The sequence below is a fragment of the Clytia hemisphaerica genome, unplaced genomic scaffold (genome assembly GCF_902728285.1).
Source record: "Clytia hemisphaerica strain Z4C2 unplaced genomic scaffold, Clytia hemisphaerica genome assembly, whole genome shotgun sequence".
Classification (NCBI taxonomy): Eukaryota; Metazoa; Cnidaria; class Hydrozoa; order Leptothecata; family Clytiidae; genus Clytia; species Clytia hemisphaerica.
In genome coordinates, this window is record NW_027103917.1 from 1,933,727 (window position 1) to 1,944,352 (window position 10,626).

At 34.5% G+C, this 10,626-nt stretch overlaps 1 protein-coding gene across 1 annotated transcript; it reads left to right on the forward strand.

Annotated features, from left to right (window-relative positions):
* Nucleotides 1-8,943: 8,943 nt before the first annotated feature.
* On the forward strand, nt 8,944-10,063 carry LOC136809423 (uncharacterized). The gene has a single exon (XM_067065954.1). The coding sequence runs from the start codon at nt 8,957-8,959 to the stop codon at nt 9,842-9,844; it is 888 nt and encodes a 295-aa protein (XP_066922055.1). The 5' UTR covers nt 8,944-8,956; the 3' UTR covers nt 9,845-10,063.
* The last annotated feature ends 563 nt before the right edge of the window (nt 10,064-10,626 follow it).

Below are 10,626 nucleotides of genomic sequence, written 5' to 3' on the forward strand. Positions count from 1 at the left end.
TTTCCTTGTGTTTTAGACAATGATTTGCTTTTCACGTTCACGCTAAAAATCTTGATTCACGAATTCACGGTGGAAAAATCTTATTTTCACGTTCACGCTAATAAATCAATTCACGTATTCACGTGCTAAAAAAGTCCAATTCACGTATTCACGTCAGAAAGAAGGCTCATTCACGTGTCACGCCAGCCCCTGGGGGAGCCCCCTCGAAAGTCGAATTAGAGAGCGTCAACTGAAAAGTCCTTTTGAAGTTGAAATGTTGAAAGGATAGGATTAATTTTCCTGATTTTCAGAGTCCAATCCAAAGTATTTGTTCTTCGTGCTGCGCAATCCGGAGCCAGGAACAGCGGAAGTTCAGCTGGTTTCAGCCTGAAAATATTCGTAGATCCGTAAATCGGATACTGTCAAATCATAATATCCGAAAGAAAGGTTCGTATACTGGTATATAACATCAAAATCGCTTTTAGTCATTCTATGGTATATTTCCCGCCTAAACCCGACTGTACTAGCTGTGAAAAACACGTTGGAAAACGTTTATAAACACTGATAAACAACGAAAAATTAGCTGGGTCATGGGTGAGCTTTCATGTTTGTTATTTTAGATTTTAGTATTTTGTGAGTTAATGGCAAAAGTTTAGTTCCAGACTATTAATTTGTTATTTTCTTCTTTTAAATTTTTGTACATGCATGCCCAGACAGTGGGTTGGCAGGCGATATCATCCACCAGCATGCAAAGTGAAATTTTTCAATCTGCGGACCTAGACAGACCTAGATGGGGGTTCGGTTATTATTAGTTAGGGTTAGGGTTGGAGCTCGAAAGTCACAATAAAAGGCCGAAGGCCTTTTAGGGACATCCGTACCCTGAGACCTAACTTAGAATCCCGTAGGGCAGGGATCCTTTTAGGGGCACCGGTATTTCTATTTCTATTTCTGTGTCTCGTTGGCGCAAGCGGTAAGGCATTGGGTTTGAAAATCAAGGTTGCTTGCATTTGCTTAGGGAGGTCGAGGCTCGCGCCTGCGGCACCGGCAGTAACAAAAGCAGGACTTTTGAAAAAAAATCTTCAAACTTACATAAATCCAGGAAGGAAAAGTTTTCTAGCACAAATTCTTTTTCCAACTTCATGAGAATTTATTCAGCTTTCATTTGCAAAAGAAATTATCAAGATATGTCTTTTCGTTCTTTCAAAATTTGAAAATGAGTACTCGCGGGTGCGCTTTTTCAAACGTCTTGTTCACGGCACTTTTTTACCGGGGGTTACTAAAATAAAAAGCGCTAGCCACACAAGTCAGCTATCGGCCTAAATTTTTTTACATTTTCCCCGTAATAGTTTAGCTTTCGAAACGTACCACGTTGGCTGACTAGAGTGTTAATACTTTTTTCAGGAAGTTAAAATAAGCACTTAAACTGCAAATATTTCCATTAAATTTACAATATTTTTCAACCAACGTTAGCTATTATTTTAACAAGATATATAAATGCTTTTTCTTTCGAAATCTGAAAAAATCTTTAATCAAATAGATTCGGGTGGAAAGCGCTAAGGGAAAGTTAATGGTATGGTGACCCCCGTCTGTAGCTTGCGCTACGGAAAAACCCACTCGCCCCAAACTTCTCACAAGGATTTTTTTTGTGAAACACTTTTGATTTCAGTGCCGTGAAGAGGTTACAAGATGGTGGGAGGTTTTTGCACAGAAATCTTCAAAAAATGGAACTTCAAAATGGAATATCTGGAAAACTACTAAAGGTTTTAAAGATGAGTGACCCCTGATTTTTTTTCTGAGGATAAGGGCTTTTTATTAAACTTGGTTTGACATTTTGCAAATCAGTTTGAAATTTCGACTGACCACCCTAATTTGGTGGTTCGAGCCCCGGGGTCGGCGGAGACCTATTTATTTCACCGGTATGGGCAAATTTCAGAAAAATACCTAGAAAACAGTTAGAAACACTAGAGAAAGACAGAAAATCAGGATAGACGATAGGAAAGTAGAAAAAAGGGGGAAAATAAGAGAGGATGCATCCTGGTGGATGATATCGTTTGCCAACCCACCCGTTGTCAATTGAATGAATATTGTACGCTGAATCAAAATTGAATACAATAAAAAATCATTGAATAAATACACCTTTCTCGTAATTTGTAAAACTAAATGTCAGTGAGGCCAAGTTTGAAATTATTCTCTATTAGAAAAATGGTTAAAAACAGTCAAAACGCACAATAGAGGCCATTCCAAAATTTGTCTGTAACAGGGGGCGGACGACACAGGATTTCCAAGCAAGGGCAAAAGTTTTCACCAAAATTCGAAATTTCCAAGGCGAGAGAAGAAAATGTATGAATTTTTAATTGAATTAAGAAATGCATAAAAGAGTGGAATTTCCGATGCATTTTGCAAAAGTAGCTACAGGACATGGATTTTCATCGGAATTTCTGACCACCACTGGAAAAGAAAAATTATTTCCGAGGCTAGATAAAATTGAAAAATGCACGTCGTCCGACAGGGGTAACAAAAATTTTCTGGTATGTCCCAATTTACCTTATATATACCTCCTGAGTTTGTCTTTGTTATGCTAAAATATAAAATCCATAAGTAATAAACCTCCTTTAGCTTTATCTCAATAAATCTGGTTGAAAACCTTCTGTCAGGTTTCATTCGGTACGTTTTTTATCCACGTGGTGAACCGGTTTCCCCGATTTCCCAATAATAAAAAAATTGAAACTTTCCCAGGGGCAAAAATGGGGGTACCGTCAAAAAATTACCGTATTCTAACGCTAATATAATCAAGATAGGAAACAAATATTAAATTTGATTCTTTTTTTGTTCGTACAGTATTTCTAAATTTCACGATAAAAAGAATATTTACAAATTATTTTCTTTAACAGGCCTCGAATCAACATTGACATATTTAATGATGTCATAATTAATGCCGTGCATATTTTGTTACACTGTGCATATTTTGTCAACATCCTTTTCATTGGATAAATACCACTAAAATATACAAGATAAGTAAAGATAAATTTATCACCCGCAAGCACGGCTTAGCTAAGCGACCTCTCTTATTCATTATCTAAGAATTGAAGCGGGCAGAGATTACCGCGCGGGTTGATAGCGGACAAAGGTTATTTGAAGATATTTTCAGTTATAATCCAAGGTAGAATGAGTGTGATTTTTTTCGTGCCTTCGTGCCTTTTGAAAAAAAGTTTGTGCCTTTGAAAAAAAAGTTCGTGCCTTTGAAAAAAAAGTTCGTGCCTTTTGAAAAAAAGTTTGTGCCTTTCGAAAAAAAATTTGTGCCTTTGAAAAAAAAGTTTGTGCCTTTCGAAAAAAAGTTCGTGCCTTTTGAAAAAAAGTTCGTGCCTTTCGAAAAAAAGTTCGTGCCTTTCGAAAAAAAGTTCGTGCCTTTTGAAAAAAAGTTCGTGCCTTTGAAAAAAAAGTTCGTGCCCTTTGAAAAAAGTTCGTGCCTTTTGAAAAAAGTTCGTGCCTTTTGAAAAAAGTTCGTGCCTTTCGAAAAAATTTGTGCCTTTTGAAAAAAGTTCGTGCCTTTCAAAAAAAGTTTGTGCCTTTCGAAAAAAAGTTCGTGCCTTTTGAAAAAAAGTTTGTGCCTTTCAAAAAAAAGTTTGTGCCTTTCGAAAAAAAGTTCGTGCCTTTTGAAAATAGTTAATGACAAAAAAAATAACCAGAAGCTTCACGAGGTTAAAAAACTTAGAAGAGTGGTGATTTAAACTACATACACTTTTCTATCAGAACGCCTTTAATTTAAAGTTTAAATCATATAAGTAGTTTTGGCGAGCAGGGTATACTTATTTTTTTAAACAAATTTCAGCTGCTTTTTGTCTTTGAAATTCATAATTCATAAAAACCCGGGGGGGGGGCACTCGATTTCGAAACGACGGTATGTGCCGCGCAAAATCTGCTTTTCAAAATCGTACCCTTACAGTGCAGTTCAATATGGTTTAAAAGGTTCCCTTTCAGTGCTGCAGTGCAATCTCACAGAAACACACCCTTACAGTGCTGACAATGCAATTTGGGATGCCGAAAAACCACACCCTTAAGCGCGGCACATGACGTAGGCCAGATTATATAAGTGCCCCCCCCCCGGATAAAAATTCATAACTAACTTTTGATTATTAGAAAAATAATTACATGAATTACACAAATGAGAAAAAAAAGAAGACATTGCATATTAACGAATGCGCTTTCGAATGTTTATTTCAAGATTCGAATGTTTTGTTTTGAAAAGACAGGAAAGACAAAAAAGGATATACATGAATTGTCGAGTTTGAGAAGTAAACAAACGCGTGCAAATTAGCGCGGATGCAAAGAAGAAGTGAAAGAACTAGTAGACGATGCTATCGTCCGTATAATATACTATTTTAATACAATGATTTAACATAGTTTGTTTATTATAAAACGTAATATGTTGAGTCTGTGTGCAAAAGGGACCAACTTTTTTTTCAAAGGCACGAACTTTTTTCAAAGGCACAAACTTTTTTCCAAAGGCACGAACTTTTTTCAAAAGGCACTAACTTTTTTCAAAAGGCACGAACTTTTTTCAAAAGGCACAAACTTTTTTTCGAAAGGCACGAACTTTTTTTCGAAAGGCACAAACTTTTTTCAAAAGGCACAAACTTTTTTTTCAAAGGCTCGAACTTTTTTTCAAAGGCACGAACTTTTTTTCAAAAGGCACGAAGGGCACGAAGGCACGCAAGGCACGAAAAAAATCACACTCAGGTAGAATAAACTAAACATAGAAAGAGAGTATTTTTTAGTGCTCTATACGATGATCGGTATTTTTTTCGAATTCTATGTTTAGATTTTCTTCCCAGTCCTGTTGCTATGTACGTGCGCCCTGTTGCTAAGACTTTTGATTGAAACCAAAATAATTGCGCACACTGTCGTACTTGTGTGTAATATCGATAAAGTGAAAAGAAGCCCTGACTGGTTGAGCCCCGAGGGATACTGTAAAGAGATTTTAGGATGATTAATGTTGAAATTCTTGTTTTTTCGATAAAATTAGACGATGCTCAACAAAAAATAAGGTGGTTTTAAAGAAATCTTTGACAAGTTAGCGCAGGGTTTTCGAATTATTAAATTTCAGAGCTTCGCAATTTTTCCAAGCTCATTGAGGTAAAAAGGGCAGGCAAATTTTTTTACTGTTTGCGAATCATTTTTAGTATTTTGCAATGTTGTTTGGAAGAAAATGCGAAAGTATATTTAATGCATTTCTCGAGAAAAGCGAAGTAAGAGATTGTAGACGAAGCAAACTTTAGTGAGTTGATAAAGCGATAGATGAAAGAATGAAATGAAGTAGCAAACCAAAATAGACATTTTTTTAACTTCACATTTTTGAGCTAGGAAATCTTTTTGGGTCGCTAAATGTAATATTCAATTCGCATATTGCGAAGTGCAAAGCTATAATTTGAACCTTGTGGCGTTTCTTGCTGTTCTAATAATTATATGCAAATCACGTCAAAAAAAGAACATATTTCCGCATTTACTTTCATTTTCACTTTTGTGTTACGCGAATCTGATTGGATGAATATTGCTCGGTAACAAATTCTGATTGGCTGTATATAAGTCTTTAACTTCAGGATTCTGATTAGATCATCTCTCAGCGCCACGGTTGAATTTTGAGTGGTTGAAAGTTTCTGAGCGTGAATTCTGATTGGATGAATACCTGAAAAGTAAACAATGGTATGTAAGTATTTTGCTTATCAAAACCTAAAGATATCCAGGGGGTTTTATTTACTTTGTATGACGATAATTAAGCCTACAAAACATCGAGAAAAAAACCCAACATAGAACAGGTGTATTTTGTAATGCAGAATATGATAGTGTGAATCTTTTTGAAATTCTATGTTAGGATTTTTTGTCAATGCCCTGTTAGACTGCTAGTTAGAGCTTACTTAGTCTTTTTTAATATTAGTGCGGGTAGAATAAAAACTTACCTGATCAACATTACCAAACCTTCTGTATATTGCATTCAATTATTTATGTAAGTTTTAAAACTCACAAGTAATAAACCTCTTATTAATTTTAAAGCTTCATCCAAATAAATATTCGGAGAAACTTTAGTCAGGAATCATTCCATACGTTTTTAACCACATTAACTGGTTTTTCCGATTGAATTTTTAAGAATATCCACAATTTCAGGTGGGCAGGATTAGGCATAACGTCATTACAAAATATTTTTGATGGGAATTTACCGTATTTAAATGTTGATAACAATCTAGATAGGTAACAAATATTAACTTCGATCTGAATACCTTGACCATGAGTAGGGACTACCTTTTATTATTATCACAGTTTATACTTATATTGTAAATATTTTGTAGATTTTAAGCTCACACCATGAAATCAGAGGAATGTAAAGAGATGGAAAAACAGCTTTTCTGATTACTCAAAGTTCAACGATCACTTTTATTGAAAATTCTATTGTAAAAACGTTATCTTAAAAAGACATATCATCGAGGCTTACAGACACAAAATTTTGACTAATGTAGAAAGTTTAGAAGTATAATTCTTATTATTGTATTCGGCATTTTAAGCCAAAACGATGTCAGGCATTAACCCACATTATAGTATTTTAAAGGATTTTGATGTGCAAGCAAAACCGTTAACCGGCGTTTGCGACGACGGGAATCGTCTATAAAGAACTATTTACAAAATATTTTCTTTAACGTTTATTGCGAGTACAACTTAGCTAAACAAATGGCCCTCTTATTCATTATTTATGAATTGAAAAGGACGACCGTGCAGGTTAGTGACAAGACCAAGTTTTTTAAGATATCTTCAGTTTTAATACCGGGTGCGCCACAAAAAAGTTTCTCTCTTTAAAACTAATTTTCTCGAAATCTGAAAATTTTAAAAGAAACATTCCTATTCCATTCGAAAGAAGAAAGATAAACTTAAATTTTGATGGGTCATTTATTAAATCCGGTTCACTAGATCGAAAGTTATGCTCAATTGAATTAAAAAAGTTACTTTCAGAAAGTGTCCGAAAACGTTAAAAATCGACCTATCAAATTTTTATTTTCAAAATTTGCAATCACAATAGGCTTTGCATGATTAAGAGCATTTTTCAGTAATTAAACACATAAATTTTGAAACTGATGGTTCGAAAGGGTTTAAAATCTTCATCAAAATCATTTTAATTTACTTTTACCGAAACTAGACTGGATAAAGTCTATGTATGACCTATCAAAGTTTAAGTTTATCTTTCTTCTTTCTAATGGAATATGAATAGTTCTTTCAAAATTTTTAGACTTCGAGAAGATCAGCTTCAAAGAGGGAAACTTTTTTGTGGCGCACCTGGTATAAGGTAGAATTTGAACTAAACATGGATTTTTTAGTGCTGAATATGATTATGATGTTTAGATTTTTCCACCCAGCCCTGTTGCTATGTATCCACGTCCTGCTGCTAAGAACTTTGCTTGAAATTAGAAAGTGACACCTAATTATTTAGAACAGGACTTCCATGCGACATTTTGTCCAGTATAATTTAATAATATTTTTCAGCACTGGACAAAAACACTAGAAAGTTCAGTGTGTCAACAGGGTCGTCTAAAGACGTGTTAAAGAGAGTACAGAACCTAGACTGGTACAATCACCCCTTTCTTCTGCAATCTACAACAGTCTACTTAGAATTTCTAATGTTTTGACAATAGGATGCTAGCATTTGCAGCTCCTTTACATTGGTTGGAGTAGCATGTTGTTATAGCTTTTTTTCAGGGTGTATTTAGAACATTTTACAAATCTTAAAAATGTTTACTAGTTTTCAAGTTTAGAAGTATTTAAGGAAAAAAATAATTTATTTTTAATATACCAGTTTGGTCTCTCAATATTTATATAGCTGTTATCTCAACAAAATGGTGGCCAAAACCCAGCAAACAGTTTCCAGGAAGACTCGAGGTAAACCAAAATCTGGACGGGTTTGGAAATCTCCGGGGCAAAAGAAATCCACAATGATCAACGTCAAATCTTTACATCCTTCATGGAGCAAAAGATCTAAAGAGCGTGCAGAACGAGAATCTGTAAAAAAATATCAAAAGGAACTGAAAGAAGCCATTGCAGTGGAGAAAGAAGAAAAACGGATAAGGATTGAAGAGAATCGAAGACGTAGAGAAGAAAATGCTAAGAAAGCTGAAATTGTTCAAAAAATTACTGATTCATCAAAAATTAAACGAATGAAAAAGAAACAATTGCGACTAATTGAAAAGCGCTAATGTTCATCCCCCTAGAAGATTATTTGACAAAAAAGTGTACAAAGACACGGTTCACTAAATAGAAAGATGGAAGTGGAAACACAGAAGTTATAAAGATGCGTTTGTTGACGAAATGGAAAGGGTGTGGAACTAGGAACGAAAGAAACCTCAATTCACAAAACGGAACTAGTCTTTATTATTTACGAGAGTTGACCCAGGTCGCCTTAATTATGACCCTTTACCAACAAATCAGAGTGATGTTAATTTTCGAATATCATGTCACATTCCTTTGACCCGCATTTAGAAATACCATGACCATTTTTTGTGCAACAGTGCAACAGTCTACTTCTGTTTGCAAAAGAAATAATTTTTTGAAAAATCTTTTAACTAAACCATTAAGTGATTTATTACTTGTAGTTTGGTACTGACTTCTTTTCATACTTTTTGGATTTAAATTGTCGAGGCAGGTTGCTACTTATTGTTCTAACCTACTACTACCATTCTTTTTCTGTCTGTTTTATAAAATAAAATAAGATGCTTCAAACTTGAATCTAATAACGATCTTTAATATTAATTATTTTTGAATGGTTTTAGATTTTAAGGATTCATTTTTGTAAAATCAGCTTTATAAATTTGTTTCATATTGAAGTGAAATATCAGACATACATGTTGAAGTAAAGAGTTTTTCTTCGTTTTGATTACATGATTGAGCAACATTTAATTTTTGTCCATTTTTCTTCTTTCTTTCAATAGATAAATAATATAAAATGACATCCTCAGTGACGCAGCTTACAAGATCAATATTCAGAAAAAGTGGTAAAATTTTATCAAGGCACACAACTTCAAAACGCTTGTTCCATTCCACTCTGCCAGTTCTCTCAGATCGCATCGAGAAACATACAGTACAAGATGCATCTACCTTCTTGAATAACATGCTACTCCAATGTAAAGGAGCTGCCATATTTGCCGGGACTGGTCAATATCACGAAGAGAAAAACCAAGATCGTTTAGTGATGTTGAATTTCGTGGATGATTTTCTTCAAGATTCATCAATCAATGTTTTTGACAGCCAAGAACTTTTGGATTGTTGTTTAAGAGATTCTGATGTTGATTTATTGATCAATAGTTTGAAAGCTCACTCCAAATTTCCGGTGTATAATGGTGAATTGGATATAGTGGATACTTCTTCCTGGCAGCATGGCTTCACATTGAAACCGTTCAGTATATTTACACCAGTGGAACGCATTCTCTTATTCAACGATGGGAAACTGTATGTTAATACCTTAGGAGATGTGCAAACTGTTCCCATTGAGGATATAGAGTATGTTGGGCTCTGGGTTTCAGACGAACCATATAATGAACGTCGCTTACTTCTTGGCTTGAAAGGACTTCAAACAAAAATGTTGTTGAGTTTGGAACGTGATTTAGTACACTGCGACATGGCCAAACTGACTCTGGATACTGAGTGGATGATGAAAGCTGCCGCATTGTTGTGTGTTCACATCAGTCAAGCTGGAAATTCGAACATCTACCTCAAAGTGTCGCCATGCTTACAACCTATCAACAACGAATGGGTTGCTATGCGGCAGAAGATTTGGATGGAGATGATTCAAAAGAACACTTGGGGTGATAAGAAGAACGACGACGACGATTAAAAATGAATTCTTTGTTTCTTTTACCGTTCGTCTTTTCTGTTTTGTTTCATTATGTTCGTTCGTTGCAATGCCCTTTGGTAAAATTGTATTTTCTTTCTTTTGGTGTTTCTACACTGTAACGTGTTTCGAGTCTTTTTTTTATACAAGAACACTAAATTTGAACTTTTTACGATAACATAAAGTCTTTATTGAAGCGTATGGATGAGACAAATTTAATTTATCGTTCTACGGGAAGACACTCACCAAAATATGGATCAGTTGGTCGGTATTATGATAAATTGCTTAAAATGTAAAGTCGGAAGGTCAAGATCTGAACATCTGTGACGTTTCGACTTTTCCTTTATATCAATGAGCGGCGTTGTAGCTATTTCCATTTTGATATTCTAAATTTATCTAAGTTCTGAGATGAATACACATTTTTTCCAACAAAAATATCTGCAAAATTCCTTCCTTGGAAATTCAATACTATTATTTTTTTCGAAAATTGGATCGGTCTAGCCCGTAGAACAATAAATTTGGTCTCGCCTTATTTTTGCTTTTGAATCTAGAGGTTCATCTGGGTCCATTGATTTCTCTCTAAAAACAGGTCTTAAGTGGTTTGGCTTGTCAAAACACAACAATTCAATTTTTTAAATGTGCTGAGTTAGAATTTATTTTAATTTGAAATATTGTTACAGCAATTTGTATTTAGTCGATTTTGAAATTTTTATGTTTATAGTTTGGTATTTTAATTTAAATTTAAGTTTTCTTTGTTCCTCTTCTTATCCTTTTGTCCTTTTTTA

Coding starts and splice junctions, on each gene's coding strand:
- LOC136809423 (XM_067065954.1), top strand. CDS start 8,957: ATGACATCCTCAGTGACGCAGCTTACAAGATCAATATTCAGAAAAAGT.